The sequence below is a fragment of the Eriocheir sinensis genome, chromosome 27 (assembly GCF_024679095.1).
Source record: "Eriocheir sinensis breed Jianghai 21 chromosome 27, ASM2467909v1, whole genome shotgun sequence".
Lineage (NCBI taxonomy): Eukaryota > Metazoa > Arthropoda > Malacostraca > Decapoda > Varunidae > Eriocheir > Eriocheir sinensis.
Genome location: NC_066535.1, coordinates 3,082,549 through 3,099,223, shown reverse-complemented (window position 1 = coordinate 3,099,223; position 16,675 = coordinate 3,082,549). Strand labels below are relative to the sequence as shown.

At 39.8% G+C, this 16,675-nt stretch overlaps 1 protein-coding gene across 3 annotated transcripts in view; it reads left to right on the top strand.

Moving 5' to 3' along the window:
• Positions 1-16,675, top strand: part of LOC127003990 (acetyl-coenzyme A synthetase, cytoplasmic-like) — a 46,465-nt gene that overhangs the window by 17,369 nt on the left and 12,421 nt on the right. The window contains exons 2-8 of one of the 3 annotated variants that reach the window (XM_050871080.1): positions 944-1,139; positions 2,672-2,798; positions 3,247-3,389; positions 7,090-7,101; positions 7,716-7,831; positions 15,110-15,302; positions 16,042-16,175. In XM_050871080.1, the coding sequence (XP_050727037.1) occupies positions 944-1,139; positions 2,672-2,798; positions 3,247-3,389; positions 7,090-7,101; positions 7,716-7,831; positions 15,110-15,302; positions 16,042-16,175 (921 nt within the window). Of the gene's footprint in view, positions 1-943; positions 1,140-2,671; positions 2,799-3,246; positions 3,390-7,089; positions 7,105-7,715; positions 7,832-15,109; positions 15,303-16,041; positions 16,176-16,675 lie in introns of all 3 variants that reach the window. The other 2 variants (XM_050871079.1, XM_050871081.1) reach the window with 2 other exon arrangements.

Genomic DNA, 16,675 nt, shown 5'->3' with positions numbered 1-16,675 from the left:
AAAACGGGTGTACCTGACCGACGCACTTTACTGTTCTTTTGATCGAGTGAATGTTTCCCCTCAGTTAAAATCAATATCTTGTAAATTAAAATTGTCAGAACACACAGGAACCGTGCTTCTTCACTCTTGTGGGACAGGAAGATAGGAAGGAAACTTTTTTTTTTTTTTTTTTTTTTTTTTTTGTGTGTGTGTGTGTGCATGGCTACTCAGCTACATTTTTCTCTAGTGCATATAAATGTGCCCCCTCCGGTCAGCACAAAACGCGGAAGTTTTAACGTCGAGAGGTAGTTGGGGAGTGTTAGTTAGATATTATGCAAATACATCTAACCCAATCTGATTTCCTTCGAAAAGGGGACTTTGCCTCCCCCTTCGACTCGACCCTCCCTGAGTTATAATATCTGAGGCTGATCAAGAGAGGGTCAGTTATTACTAAGGATTCTATACAGACTACTGTCCCTGGTAGAGCCTATACGTATACGCTTTGCGCGCGGTGCCGTCAGACGTGTCAACCGCACACACTGACTTTATTTTCTGGAAAAATGCTGGCCGGCTGCCTTCCTTGAGTTCCTTATTTCAGGTTCAATGCTAAGTTTAACCACGTGCTTCCCTATCTCTTCCCCTACCCGTCCTCAACGTGTACCCCCATTCTCCGGCTCCTTTCCTTTCTTACTCGCTTCCTGTTTTTATTTTTTTATTTTTTACCATCTTCACTCCTTATCTCTCCCTGCTCTTTGCCGTACCTCATCCCTCCCTGCTCCCTGCCGTTCCTCATCCCTCCCATCGTATTCATTTTCGGTCTATCCACGCTCCCTTCAATCCCTCATCCCGCTCATCCGTCCGTCCCTTCCTGCTCCTTTCCGTCGTTCTCATCCCTCCCAACTGTCCCTCCATGCTCTCATCCCATTCATTCCCAAAATTCTAACAAACGCGTCATCGTTCTCAGGGAGGGGAACGACCCTGCCGACGCCGAGGTGGTGACTTACGCGCAGCTGCTGAAGGATGTGTGTCGCGTGGCCAACGTGCTGAAGGCGAAGGGCGTGACAAAGGGTGACTGTGTGGCCATCTACATGCCCATGGTGAAGCAGCTCGTGGTGGCCATGCTCGCCGTGGCCAGGATCGGGGCCGTGCACTCCATTGTGGTGAGGAGAGAGAGAGAGAGAGAGAGAGAGAGAGAGAGAGAGAGAATGTGTGGGTGGGGAACGGGGGGGGGGGAAGCAATGTTGGGGGTCGGGAAGAAGAGACGAGAATGGAGGCAGAATTTGGTGGGCGGGGCAGGCAGTATCTCTTGTGGGCGGGAGAGTGAGGGGCAGGTAGGTGGTGGTGGGCGGGGTGGTGAGGGGCGGGGCAGGTTATGGTGGGCGGGAAGGGCAAGGAAGGTAAGCAGGGTGTGGTGGGCGGGGCGGGGTGCGTTGGGCGGGGCAGTCAGGTGTGCCTCAGTATGGATCCAAGCCAGCACCTCTCTTTCTATCCGGCTGTAATCAATTCTCTCTCTCTCTCTCTCTCTCTCTCTCTCTCTCTGACCTTCATTTGCTCTTCACATGACCTCCAACCTTGACACGACCCAGGCACTCTCGTACGGTATTCATTTGTCCTTCACACACACACACACACACACACGTAGGCATACAGAGATTGGAGGTGTAGCGGTGATCAGGACAATGTAGGGAGAAGGATGATGAAAATGATAAGACTACTCCAGTTCGATGTATATTTGGGGGTCTTATGTAAGGAATTCATTAGGTTTAGTTTGAATGGAACGTACTACAATGTGGAGGGAAACGAGTAAGATTGGGTGGGGTGTATATATGAGGTTTGAATGATTTAGGGTGTATGGAAAAGTGATTATGTGAGGCAAGAGTACCTTAGGTTGAATTAAAGAAGGGTGAAGCATATCGGTGTGAGTGCGAGCAGACAAAAATGAGTAGGTCAATGGGACCAAATTTTGAAGGGTTGTTAGGCTGTCACTGTAAGGTAAAGTTCACAGTGGTCTGGTTCAAATAGTGGATGAGGGGCGTGAGTTTAGAAATGTGTGGGCGTGATGAGTCAACCTTGATTGTTAAGGGGGAGCTATTCGTAATTGATTAAAGGGAAATATAATAATGTATGTGCGAGAGAGATTATTGATGATTACTGATGAGTGAAGTGTGGGTGGAGAGTAGCTCTGTGGGGCTTGTCATCAAGCTACTTGTCTCCCTGGGTCATTGATCAATACATCAATGCCAAAATGTCTGGTAGAATCAATCAATACAGTACACTCACTACTTTTTACAACCTTAATGTTTGATTTTTTTTTTTTTTTTTTCTTTTTTTATCTGTGAGCAACACATCCCATGTGTTGAAAAAAATAGTTTATTTACATTGTGCAATGCTGTCACCCTTGGGATATATTATTGCCAGATGATTTTTTATTTTATTTATTTATTTATTTATTTTTTTTTTTTTATCTGTGAACTTTGTTCTATGGATTATTAGGGAGGGTTTAACAGAGAACAGTGGAAACAAATCTCTCATACAATGTTGATATCATTGTAGTGTCTTGAAGAGTTCAGTAATTTTTGTGGGACAATGCAAGTTGTAATAAAGTTGAAAGTTTCTGTAATTATTAACCATAATTTGCAGTATTGTTATTTGTTAAAGTAAAGCAAAATTTGCTTTTTTTTTTTTTTTTTAGTTTGGTGGGTACTCTGCAGACAGCCTTGCTGACCGCATGCTGGATGCTCAAGCATCAGTACTCATCACTGCTGATGCTGTGTGGAGAGGACCCAAGCTTATTGCCCTCAAAGAGATTGCTGATGATGGTTGGTATATGTCTTCACCACATAGAGTCTAAGCTTAAATATTTACTTTATATTAATATAGGAGGGCACTGCTAACTTCATCAGACAGCCTTGTAGTATTCTGACTTGGTCTCTTAAAAAAAATTAAAAAAAATAAAAATAAAAATCTGGTCTTTTAAAAAGATGTTCCTGCAGATCATGCAGTTCATATTTTGATTGTTGGAGAATCCAAATGTGAGTTGAATGTGACCATAAAAAAAAAAAAATTCATGAAAATTTTGAATCTGCATTCAGGTATAAGCTGTCATGTACTGAATGTAGTAGTTTCTATAGAATTATGAGGATGATAGTGTAATTCTTACTACTGTTTTTGTTCATTATCCCTTTTTTTTTATCTCGCAGCTTAATAGGTATTCATCGGATTGAAAAATGCATTTTCATGATTCATTAACATACCTTTTGTGTTTAGCACTGAAGCTGTGTCGTGGCAAGGGCCTGGAGGTGAAGATGAACCTGGTAGTGCAGCACATGAACAATGTTACTGCCCCCCAACCCTCCAACGGTTCTGCAGCTAATGGTAATCCAGCCAAGAAGACTCACTTTGATGATAAGGTGTGTGCCCTCTCCCCTCCTTCCTCACTCTTTGGTTCTGTGTGGGTGATGGCTTCATGTCCACTTGAACCTCTGCTTGGGTTATAACTGGTTGAAGGATTTGTAGTGAAGAAAGTAGATCTTGAAGTGCAGCTAATTCTTCCTCCTTGTTTACTAATAATTGAGATACTAAATACAGTCCCAACACATATTTTGATATACATGAAGCACAAATCATTGAGAGTAAAACATGTTGGAAATGTTTAAACATCGTCAGGTATAGATATGAAAAGCCCTAGAAAAATATGAAAAAATATGCTTTAACTGAAGTGATATGAAGGGGCTGGCTGTTAAAGTGATATGGTTCCAAGAAATTTACATGTTCTGAGGACATATTCTAAGAAATATATCAGTAGGACCAAGAAAGCTGATATTTTTTCATATTAAAGGAGAGAGAAAATGCACAATGGCAAATTTAATGAACTGTGAAAACATGGTTAAGGGAATAGTGAATGGTGAACTAGAGTAAAAAAGAAAAATATCAATGTAGGAATACTTCAATTCTTATCTTGAGTGTCCCCTGGATTGACTGTAAACTGGTATAATCAAGCTTCATACTATTATGCACTGTCAAATAGATGCCTATTGTGTGAAATATATATATTCAACATTTGGATATGTTGCTTTAACAACATCAAACATATTTTAATGTATTGTGTGAATGCAGGAAAAGTAGCCAGTTGGGGTAATGTTTTGATAGTTTTTAGTTTATCACAGGGAAAGAGAGCAAGTGGTAACACATCACTCCTCTTCTCATGCCCAAACACCAAGCATATCACTCCCTGAACTGCTGCCAGTCATCACCACTACCTCTCCTGCATGATATGCTGAATGTGGAATGACTCTGGGTTCTTATTAGCCCTCAAAGGTCTATATTTGCAGTATTTACAAATACTGAAAATATAACTGGCTGTTTCTCTCTGTATGTTTCCATTCTTGGGTTTGGATACAGATGTCTTGGTATTTAAGTTAGCAAGTAAAAGACTCCTCAAGGGCTGATCCACTTTAGGTTTAGGAAATAGATTAGTTTCTTGAAGTTACTTCCATTAGGCAATCTTTAGAGTATGTACACTCAACCTTTAGCTTTCGCATCTAATGGTAAACCATGTTATAACCGAGATCGCAATAGCCAAACATTAGAAATTGAGGTAAAAATTCAAATTGGTGCCAATATCCCCAAGATGATCCCATATTTTACCACTTTGCCAGGATAAGTCGCAGGACTGCCAAGTACAGTACTCGACAGAAAGACTCGGTGCCTTGGTCAAAGCGCCGAGGCATTATGGCAAATTTTGAGCAGTGTATTTATGAGGGTTCTGTGCGAGACAGAAAGGTTAGGCACTTACATGATGTCATGCTCTACCCAATGCTCAAGTCACTAGCGGGCCAGCACATCAGTTTCCTGCAAGCATTCACAGAGGATGGATGTGTATCACCCCTGCTGTGTCAACTTCCTTGAACTGACACAATTACATTTAGATTTTGTGACTTTGCTGGTTTAGTATGGCCTATACTGTTAAAATCCACAAAGACAAAATAGCCCAGATAATCAAATCGCCCTGAGGGAGGCTGGCTACAAAACCAAAGAAATAAGTGAGGTGGTTAGTGTTGCCAAGTCGACTGTGCAGCGATGGTGTGCTATTCATCGCAAGGAAAATAGTGGCAAGCTTCCCGAGCCTGGTAAAAGCTCTGGTTGTTCCTGGAGGACATCTGTTATGACTGTAAATGTGATAAAGCGATCTTTGGAGTCTGATTCACATTTGACAGCAAGACAAATTAAGGAAGCTAAGTCTGAGGTGTTTGGAGAGCGAAAGAGACGTGTTAATTTTGTCAATAAGTATAGTGTCTGGACTGAGGAGCAAAGGGTACAATTATTGTGGTTGGATGAGGCTACATTTTCGATGACCTGTAACCGTAATTCACAAGTGTACCTCCATGCCAGCAGTTACCCTCTAGAGTCTAGACCCACAGTACCTGGAAAAAAATGCGAGACATCCTGATTCACTTATGGCTTTAGCCAAGCTTGCTGTGTTACTGAAGGGTGTGAAAGTGAATCAGAATGTGTACCTGGAGCTCCTATGTGACTATTTGCCAGACTCGTGCCAGCTAACAGCTGCCCACTTGTATCAGCATGACAGTGCACCACCGTACGAGGCTAAATCGGTAATTATGTGGATGAATGACTGTGCTATACCCTTCATAAGTGATTGGCCAGGGAACAGCCCAGATTTGAACCCTATAGAGAACCTCTGGCATTAAGTGAAGAAGGATCTTCACGGTGAGGACAGGAGTTCCCTGGCCTAGCTAGACGCAGCAGTTCGGGAGTCCCGTGACAATATTCCCTCACACCACCTCAGGAATCTTGCTATTTCCCTCCCAAGATGTCTTGAAGCTGTCAGGAGGGTAGAGGAAACCCAACAAAGTATTAACGGTAAATAAAATCCATTATTTTCATTTTGTTTTCTTATTTATTGTTTGTTGACATGTGGAAGACACTGGGTGCTGAGTCATTTTGCCAAGTACTGTAGATGTTGTGGGCCACCATTTTCATGTGGTGCATCAGCTATGTCCTCCCATCCCCTGCTGAGACTCCACTCACATGACGAATCGTTCTGTATAAATGGAGTACATGCATCATAGACATGTTTGGGGTGTGATAGACATGTTTGTGCATATATATATATATATATATATATATATATATATATATATATATATATATATATATATATATATATATATATATATATATATATATATATATATATAGGCGTGATGGCCATAAAATGCGATAGCTGAATGTACTATAGCCGAGGATTGAGTGTATGTACTTGAATACCCTTAGAGTTGCTTTATTGTTAGCAAAAACTTGGATAAGAAAGAGTATGTAATGTAAATCATAAAATCATGTAATAGTCCCATATGTCAGATGTTTTCATTATAGCTAGATGGGTAACACTTTTGATTCAAGTATGTTGCATAGAACCCGTGCCTTTCTACTTCTCTTTTGGGAAGGAAGTGTTGCCCCTTGTCAGGGACAGCTGTTAAGAAAATAATGTTTTATATGTAATATATTTGAAGTTAGAATTACATTAATTTCTTTAATATACTATGGTGAGAGACAGTTGAGAGGAACCCTTTAGTTGATCAGCCTTATTATAGCTTGTGACATTATGCACCTTTCTACATGCAAAGATATTAACAAAGCTGTTTAGAAATATTTAGTTTCTTCTTTGAGCATTTGGATGAATGCATGCCATATCTACTTATACAAAAAAAAAAAAAAATACATTTTTCAATTTCAATAACATGACTAATTTTGTTATTTACAGTTTTACTAAGCATAGTTTGCAGGAACTTAGTTGCATGTTATGAAAGTACTGATATACAGCTGATGGATATTCACCTTAGAAAGTTTAACATCACCTGTTTGACTGCCTGTAAAATTCTCCTTCTTTCGTTTAGTAGAATAGCAGTTTCTTTGATTTTTGCTGCAGACCATTGTAGCCTGTCAGGAAAGAGTCTGTATTACTTGTGTGTTTGTACAGCTGTATTGCTGCTTTCAATGAACTCTCCTCTCCATGTCCCCCTCACTGCTTGCCTCTCCCGTGCGGGCCCTTCCTCCTCCGTTCCACGATAACATGCTGGCGGGGATCTGCAGGGCAACTACAAGGTAGTGGTATGATGCCCAGCCATAGTCGTGGGATGATCTCTCAGTGCTGACCTGTTTTCCTCCTCTTCCCCTTCTCCTTCATTCCTTGGTTCCTGCACAAAGTTCTCATCATTGCACATTATATTAGGTCTAAGTTATATTTTATAAACAAGTTTGAAAGAATTGTACCTCTTAAATGTGAAAAGAAACCCTTCCCATTAAAGTTTCACAAGTTCATTGTTGAAACATCATAAAAGATATAAATTGGGATTAAGAGTTATATATAAAGTATCTTATAATCTTCTAAACAGAACATTTGCCAAAATTATATAACTAAAAGATCAGGTAACTTAAGTTTTAGGAGGTACATGACAAAATTCCAGTTTCGTTAAATAGTCTTCGTTAAAATTTTATGCACAATTTAAAAATATCTGCACTTTTAATTTTGAAATTATTTCTCTTTGAAAATTATTCTTATGCTATTATAAGCTCTGTATTATAAAAATACTTGGTCATTTGCAGCATTCCATGTGTTAAGAAAATAGAAATTTTCTAAATACTATTTATTAAAATTGAGTAGAATTTACTGTGTTTTTTGGTTAGGTATATAGCATAATGAGTTTTGTATACCATAGGTTAACTGGGACTCATCAGTGGATTTATGGTGGCACGAAGTGGTGTCTACCTCCAGCAGTGAGTGTGACCCTGAGTGGATGGACACAGAGGATCCACTCTTCATGCTCTACACCAGGTTAGTGTAGCTCTCTATCACCATGTTGCAATATGCTGTGTAATGATTCCTTCATCAGTTACTGGTGAAGTAATGTCATAAAACAGTATGGCACAATTAGTTGGTCATGAATGTTGATGAATGATACTGATGTTTGTAGGACTAAAAATATGAATGAAACATTGTGTAAGATATAAATTGGATTGTACGAAGAGTATTATCCTGCCAGTTCTGTCGTATGCGTCAGAGACGTGGACATGGAATGCAGCACAGCAACCCAGAATACGTGCAGTGGAAATGAGTTATATGAGAGCTGTGTGTGGTGTTTCCAGATGGGATGGAGAAAGTAATGAAAGCGTTTATGAGAGGTTTGGAATGAGTGTGACAGCGAAAGGAGTGGATTGTGGAATGGTCAAATGGGTTAAGTGTGGTACGCTGAGATGGTATGGACATGTGATGAGGATGAAGGAGAATGAATTTGTGAAGAGAGTGTATGAGGGAAGGATTGAAGAAGGGGGTGTAAGGGGAAGATCACCTGTGAAGTGGATCAATAAGGTGAGTGAGTATTGGAGCGAGAGAGTTGGAAGTAGCAGGATTGAGTGTGCTGAGAGGGAGTGCCAGAATAGGGAGAGATGAGGACACTTCTGCAGCGGCCACCCCCTGGAGGGAAGTTCCTGCGAGGGAACAGGGCATCAGAGATATACAGTACCCTCCCGAGTTTCGCACTATCCGAGTTTCACGATCCTCAAGTTTCGTGTTTAGTCCTAAATTCTCACCATCCTGACTTTCACGCATTATCACCCCGAGTTTCACGCTGCTTTGACATGTACGGGTCACGTCTACTTACCATGGGCGTCACGCGTGCTGCCTTAAAAGGTAGTGTCACACCGGTCGTTTTCCTCCAAACATTGCATGGGTCTATGAGAGAGAAGAGAAAGAAGAGAGAGAGAGAGAGAGAGAGAGAGAGAGAGAGAGAGAGAGAGAGAGAGAGAGAGAGAGAGAGAGAGAGAGAGAGAGAGAGAGAGATAGAGAGTGAGAGAGAGAGAGAGAGAGAGAGAGAGAGAGAGAGAGAGAGAGAGAGAGGAGAGAGAGAGGAGAGAGAGAGAAGAGAGAGAGAGAGAGAAGAGAGAGAGAGAGAGAGAGATTTACAGAGAAATAGAAAATCAGAGAACATGGTCCAGACTTGGTGGTCTGTCCTTAAACCTAAGTGATTTTACATTAATCAGAAGACTCCAAACGTTGCATTTCTACTCTAGTTGATATTAAGTTGAAGGAAGGCTTATTTTGAAGGAGTCAATCGTGTTACACTGGACCACTGATGGTGGAAGCTTATTCCATTCTCGCACTAACGTTGGTGAAGAAAAATTTGGTGCAATCTGAATTTACTTGTCTACATCTGAGTTTTACGCCATTGTTCCTCGTACTGTCATCGATCATAAACAATGTTGATCTGTCTACATTCGTGAAACCATTAAGTATTTTAAAACATTGATCAATTTTCCTCTCAAGAGAACATGTTAAGGATAGAAAGCCTTTCTTCAGAGGATTTGTTGCGCAAGGAAGGGATCATTTTGAACACCTTCTAATTTAGCAATATCCTTTGCATGGTGGGGGACCAAAACTGTACCGCATATTCCAAGTGGGGTCTGACTAAACTGTTGTAGAGCGGGAGTATTACATCTTTATTCTTGAATACAAAGTTTCTTTTAATGAAGCCCAACATTCTGTTCGCTTTATTTGCTGTATCGATGCATTGCTGTGAGAATTTGAGGTTTGACGATTTTGACCCCAAGTCTTTGACGCATTGAAGCATTTCGTATTCAAACTTCTTATTCCTCGTTCCAACTTGAAGGACCTGGCACTTGTCTACGTTAAAGGGCATCTCCATCTATCGAAATTTTGTGCAAATCCTCTTGGGCTTTGCCTGTCTTCGCCAGTGAGAATCGAGTTACCAATCTTTGTGTCGTCTGCAAATTTACTAATGCGGTTATTGAGTCCAACATCCACGTCGTTGATGTAAATAATGAAGAGCACTGGGCCAGGACCGAGCCCTGAGGACACCACTAGTGACAGGCGCCCTTTCTGAGTCAACCCATCAATCACTACTCTTTGCTGCCTGTTGCTTACCCAATTCGCGATCCATTGGTTTACTTGACCGTCAATACCTATTTGCTTTAATTTGTAAAGTAATTTATGATGGACTTTATCAAACGCTTGAAATCAAGATAGACTACGTCCAGTGATTTGGTTACGTCATAAACAGTGAAGAGGTCGTAGGTCATAAAGGTTAATAGGTTTGATAGGCAGGATCTTTTGTTTCGGAAGCCATGTTGTGAGTCCCCAATCAATGAGTGGCTTTCAAGGTAACTCTTTGTCTCTAATTATGCCCTCAAGTAGCTTACCTACAACAGTTAGACTAATGGGCCTGTAATTACCTGGTACTTTTTGTCTCCTTTCTTGAAAATCGTCACGTTAGCCTTTTTCCAATCTGAAGGACGATGCCTTGTCGCAAGGACATATTGAATACGGTTGTGAGGGAGAGTATTTTTCAGCAGAGTTGGATATACTTTGTCAGGTCCAGGACTTTTATTTGTTTTAAGTGAATGGAGAGCTTTAAGGACTTCATCGGTTGTTATTTCAAAATTAGGCAATGCATGCTTACAATAGTACTGGTGTTGGTGGTAGCGAGAGGAAGACTGTTAGTATTAAACACCGAGGAAAAGTAATTGTTTAAGAGGTTTGCAATGTGTTGGCTGTCAGTCACTAGTGCACCGTCGCTGTTTGTTAAAGGTCCAATACCACTTTTGATTGCCTTTCTGTTGTTTATGTAACTGAAGAAAGATTTCGGTTATTTTACAGTTGGCTGCAATATTTTCTTCATATCTACGCTTTGCCTGACCTACTAGTCTTTTACCTGGCATCATTATAGAGTCTAATGTTCTCGGGGCGCGTTTTGTTCTTTCTTTAACCTGTAAAACAATTTTCTCTCATTGACTGATTGTTTAATTTATTAAACCACGGTGGGCTTTTATTAGTGTTAATGTGTTCTGCTGAGTGAGTAAGTGATTTTCGTCATCTGATAGTTGTATTTCTGTTAGTTTTGTCGCTCTTTTGAAATTTTTCAGTCACTGATGATTGAGCTTTAATGCTAATTTATGATGTGTTCTCCTACCGTGACACTACTGACAAGGTTATCTTTTATAACAAGGTCAGTATATTATTTTTGGCTCAGAAACCATTTGGCTTAGATAATTTTCTTCTAGAAATTCGATCATTCTATTCTGTACCTGACAGGATATGGGGAGGTTAAAGTCTCCTAATATCAGTGAGTCGTTGTTATTAAGTGACTGCCTTAAGGCGCTGTACATTTCAGGTCTGTAGGTGACAGATATATTTAAATTGACTTTTGCAATGTTTAAATGTTCAACGTTACTGTTTCGGTGTTTTGTCGGTTGCAAATAGCTTTGACATAAAGTTACGATCTTTGTTGAAGAGTCTGTAGCCATCTATGTTGTATTGAACTTAAATCAATATTTGTGGTGTCGATAAATGAAATTTTCTGTTAAAGCAAGACATCTCAGTTCATCAAATTTGTTTATTGAAACTAAGGATTTTTAAGTTATCTAGAGAGAGAGAGAGAGAGAGAGAGAGAGAGAGAGAGAGAGAGAGAGAGAGAGAGAGAGAGAGAGAGAGAGAGAGAGAGAGAGAGAGAGAGAGAGAGAGAGAGAGAGAGAGAGAGAGAGAGAGGAGAGAGAGTAGAGAGAGAGAGAGAGAGAAGAGAGAGAGAAGAGAGAGAGAGAGAAGAGAGAGAGAGAGAAGAGAGAGAGAGAGAGAAGAGAGAGAGAGAGAGAAGAGAGAGAGAGAAGAGAGAAGAGAGAGAGAGAAGAGAGAAGAGAGAGAGAGAGAGAGAGAGAGAGAGAGATTTACATAGATTTACATATAAAATCAGACCACACAGACCCCATGGTCCAGACTTGGTGGTCTGTCCTTAAACCTAAGTGATTTTACATTAATCAGAAGACTCCAAAACGTTGCATTTCTACTCTAGTTGATATTAAGTTGAAGGAAGTGACGGTCGAGCTTATTTTTGAAGGAGTCAATCGTGTTACACTGGACCACTGATGATGGGAGCTTATTCCATTCTCTTGGTGAAGAAAAATTTGGTGCAGTCTGAATTTACTTGTCTACATCTGAGTTTTACGCCATTGTTCCTCGTAAGTGTCATCGATCATAAACAATGTTGATCTGTCTACATTCGTGAAACAATTATGTATTTTAAAACATTCGATCAGTTTTCCTCGGGCTTCGATTCAAGAGAGAACATGTTAAGGGTAGAAAGCCTTTCTTCGTAGGATTTGTTGCGCAAGGAAGGGATAATTTAGCAATATCCTTTGCATGGTGGGGAGACCAAAACTGTACCGCATATTCCAAGTGGGGTCTGACTAAACTGTTGTAGAGCGGGAGTATTACATCTTTATTCTTAGATAAAAGTTTCTTTTAATGAAGCCCAACATTCTGTTTTATTTGCTGCATCGATGCATTGCTGCGAGAATTTGAGGTTTGTTTGACCCCAAGTCCTTGAGTTTAACGCCGCATTTCGTAATCAAACTTCTTATTCCTCGTTCCAACTTGAAGGACCTGGCACTTGCATCTATCCGACCAAGCTGAAATTTTGTGCAAATCCTCTTGGAGGCTTTGCCTGTCTTCGCCAGTGAGAACCGAGTTACCAATCTTTGTGTCGTCTGCAAATTTACTAATTTATTGAGTCCAACATCCACGTCGTTGATGTAAATAATGAAGAGCACTGGGCCAAGAACCGAGCCCTGAGGACGCCACTAGTGACCAGCGCCCACTCTGAGTTAAATCCGTCAATCACTACTCTTTGTTGTCTGTTGCTCAACCAATTCGCGATCCATTGGTTTACCTGACCGTCAATACCTATTTGCTTTAATTTGTAAAGTAATTTGTGATGCGGGACTTTATCAAACGCTTAAATCAAGATAGACTACGTCCAGTGATTTGGTTACGCCATAAACAGTGAAGAGGTCGTTATAAAGGTTAATAGATTTGATAGGCAGGATCTTTTGTTTGAAGCCATGTTGTGAGTCCCCAATTAATGAGTGGCTTTCAAGGTAACTCACAATTTTGTCTCTAATTATGCCCTCAAGTAGCTTACCTACAACGAAGTTAGACTAATGGGCCTGTAATTACCTGGTACTTTTGTCTCCTTTCTTAAAAATCGGTGTCACGTTAGCCTTTTTCCAATCTGAAGGGACAATGCCTTGTCGCAAGGACATATTGAATACGGTTGTGAGGGAGAGTATTTTTGTTTCTTTCAGCAGAGTTGGATATACTTTATCAGGTCCAGGACTTTTATTTGTTTTAAGTGATTTGAGGGCTTTAAGGACTTCATGGTTTTATTTCAAAGTTAGACAATGCATGCTCGATTTACATTAGTACTGGTGTTGGTGGTGGTGGTGGGAGGACTGTTATTATTAAACACGAGGAAAAGTAATTATTTAATAGGTTTTACGTGTTGGCTGTCAGTCACTAGTGCACCGTCGCTGTTTCTTAAAGGTCCAATTCCACTTCTGATCGCCTTTCTGTTGTTTATGTAACTGAAGAAGGATTTGATTATTTTTACAGTTGGCTGCAATATTTTCTTCATATCTACGCTTTGCCTGATGCACTAATCTTTTTATTGCATCATTGTAAAGTCTAATGTTTTCGGGCGTGCTTTGGTCTTTCTTTAACCTGTAAGACAATTTTCTCTCCTTGACTGAGTGTTTAAATTCGCTATTAAACCAAGGTGGACTTTATTAGTGTTAATTGGGACAAATGTGTCCTGCTGAGTGAGTAAGTGATTTTAAAGTTTACCTCTGCATTGCCGTCATCTGATAGTTGCATATCTATTAGTTTTAGTTGGCTCTTTGAAATTGGGCACCTTAACTTTATTTTCAGTCACCGATGATTGAGCTCTAATGTCACACTAGTTTATGATCGCAGGAACGGTGTTCTCCTACCGTGACATTACTGACTAGGTTATCTTGGGTCGCTATAACAAGGTCAAGTATGTTATTTTGTCGAGTTGGTTCAGATACCATTTGGCTTAGATAATTTTCCTCTAGAAATTATTCTATGGGACTCACCTTCTGTACCCGACAGTGTCGCCCCAGTCGCGATAGGGGAGGTTAAAGTCTCCTAGTATCAGTGAGTTGCTGTTATTAAGTGACTGCCTTAAGACGCTGTACATTTCAAGATCGCCATCAAGTGATTGCCCCGGAGGCCTGTAAGTGACAGATATATTTAAATTGACTTTTGCAATGTTTACTCGCACGCACAAATGTTCAACGTTACTGTTTCTTGGTGTTTTGTCAGTAGAGAGAGAGAGAGAGAGAGTTTTAAACGACGAAGCCAGAATGGGGGAAATGTGAGGAACTTCTGTCTGGGGCTACGGGTGTTGCCCGTAGCCCCAATGGTTGGAGGAAAACGGCCAGTGTGACACCACTTTAAGGCAGTGAGGTCACTGATTGGGTGAGCACCGGCGATGACATCATCAGACTCCCAGCGAATCACAAATGTGTTTTCAGAACTATCAGCCAATTGTAAGCCAGTTGCCTTCAACTGCGGCTTCAAAACGACTCATTCTCTCTTCCCATTTTCTTCCTTTTTCCAAGGTATGTATTTTAAGATAACAAGGGAGTAAAGTGGGTGAAAAAAGTCAGGTTCTCCACGGGTCGGAACGAATAAGTGCTTATTCAGTGTTTTCAATACCCCGAGTTTAGCGCTATGCCTTCAGAACGAAGCAAGAGCGAAACTCGGGAGGGTACTGTAGATACATAGATAGAAAGGTGGCAGAGATGATGTGGCATGTCCGCTAATCCCATTTCTTATAACATTTCTTATACATTATTTTTCTCATTAACTATCATGCCTCTATATTTACATACCACTACAAAATGTCTGGTAAGCCTGTGATAGAAATCAAAGGTAATCTGAATTTCTTTGTGATTTGGCTTGAGGTACTTAATTAAATTAACAAAAATGTTCGTAGACAAAAAAACAAAGGTATGTACATGCCATCCTCTGCAACAAAATTTGCTATACTCTGGCCATAGTTGTCGAACCTTTTATTTGTCCTTTAGGAAGTAGTTACATGTTGTTGTATTTTCTTGTTACTAACCAAGGATATATTCCTTGCTCAGTGAAAAAAATAGTTTAATTAGTGATGAGGAATGTCCTTCTTTTCTTTTTTTCATCACAATTCACTATTTGATAAAATTTCCTTTCCTTTACCAGTGGTAGCACAGGTAAGCCCAAAGGAGTCTTACACACCATTGGGGGCTACATGCTCTACACTGCCACCACTTTCAAGTATTCCTTTGACTACCACCCTGGAGATGTCTACTTTTGCACTGCAGACATTGGCTGGATCACTGGCCACTCCTATGTTACCTATGGACCCCTGTTGAATGGGGCCACATCTGTCCTGGTGAGACATATGGCTGGGGAAGAGTGAGGAACATATAATATATATAATGCATATTGTACCTAATGATGATCATGTTTAGTGTTTATTACAGAATTGTACATCCTGTATTTATAATTTTTATTTTATTTTTTATGTTGAGCCTATATCACTGGTATGCTTTCATGATGGGGCCTGTTGGTTGGCCCAGCCCATTAGTGGTGCAGGCAAGTAGTCTTTAGTTGTACCATTCTTTGCTTGGCTCATACTGCCCCCTGGAGCTCTACTTGACCCTCTTAAGAGAGTTACACTAGTGTGTGAGGCTTTTTCAATCTTAATCAGGGAGGGTTGGCCGTATAAACTCCTTCCTTCTTCCTCATTAGTCTGTCAGGCTCTTGGCTGAGTTAATTTGGATAACAAAGAGTTTATATATATATATATATATATATATATATATATATATATATATATATATATATATATATATATATATATATATATATATATATATATATATATATATATATATATATATATATATATATATAGATATAGATATAGATATAGATATAGATATAGATAGATAGATAGATAGATAGATAGATAGATCGATAGATAGATAGATTTTTTGTGTGATTTATATATATACCTATTGATTGATAAATACATTTATAACTGATTCTTTAAACTTGGGAAAGTAATAGTTAGGAGACTAGTAATATCCAGTGTATCATTTAATTGTGGTATTATCCATACCTTTCAGTTTGAAGGTGTCCCAACGTATCCTCACACAGGCCGATTCTGGGAGATTATTGAGAAGTACAAAGTTAGTAAATTTTACACAGCCCCTACGGCTATAAGGACCCTCATGAAGTTTGGAGACGAACCTGTGAAGAAGTGAGTGCATGAATGAAGTAGAAAGTTCTAGAGTAGGAATAAATTTGAGAATATGAAAATGATTAACTATGTAAATTAAATGATGACCTATGATAAACAATTAACTATGGTCTGTTTAGGATAATATTACAGATTAATTCATCTTTGTACTATTGTCAATAGCTGATAGTAAAATCCTGCATTTTCTTCAGATGCACACACCACACACACCAATTGGTTTGGAGAAAGGGATTTGTGTGTTGTAAATGGAGGGTGGTAGACTTATCTTATTTATCTCTGTGTTCTGATCTTTGCTCTTAAAAGCTCCCACAATGAAGGGATCATGCCAGATATATTGATTGTATGTGGGATGGAGGCACATATTTCACACACTTTCTCTACTCCACATGCTAAAAAGCCCTGGTTCAATCATGCTTGTTCTTATGTTATCCAAGATTGAGAGGCAGCTCTCAAAAGGTACCTGACCCTCTAAACTTCTGCTAATTTTTTTATATATTTTA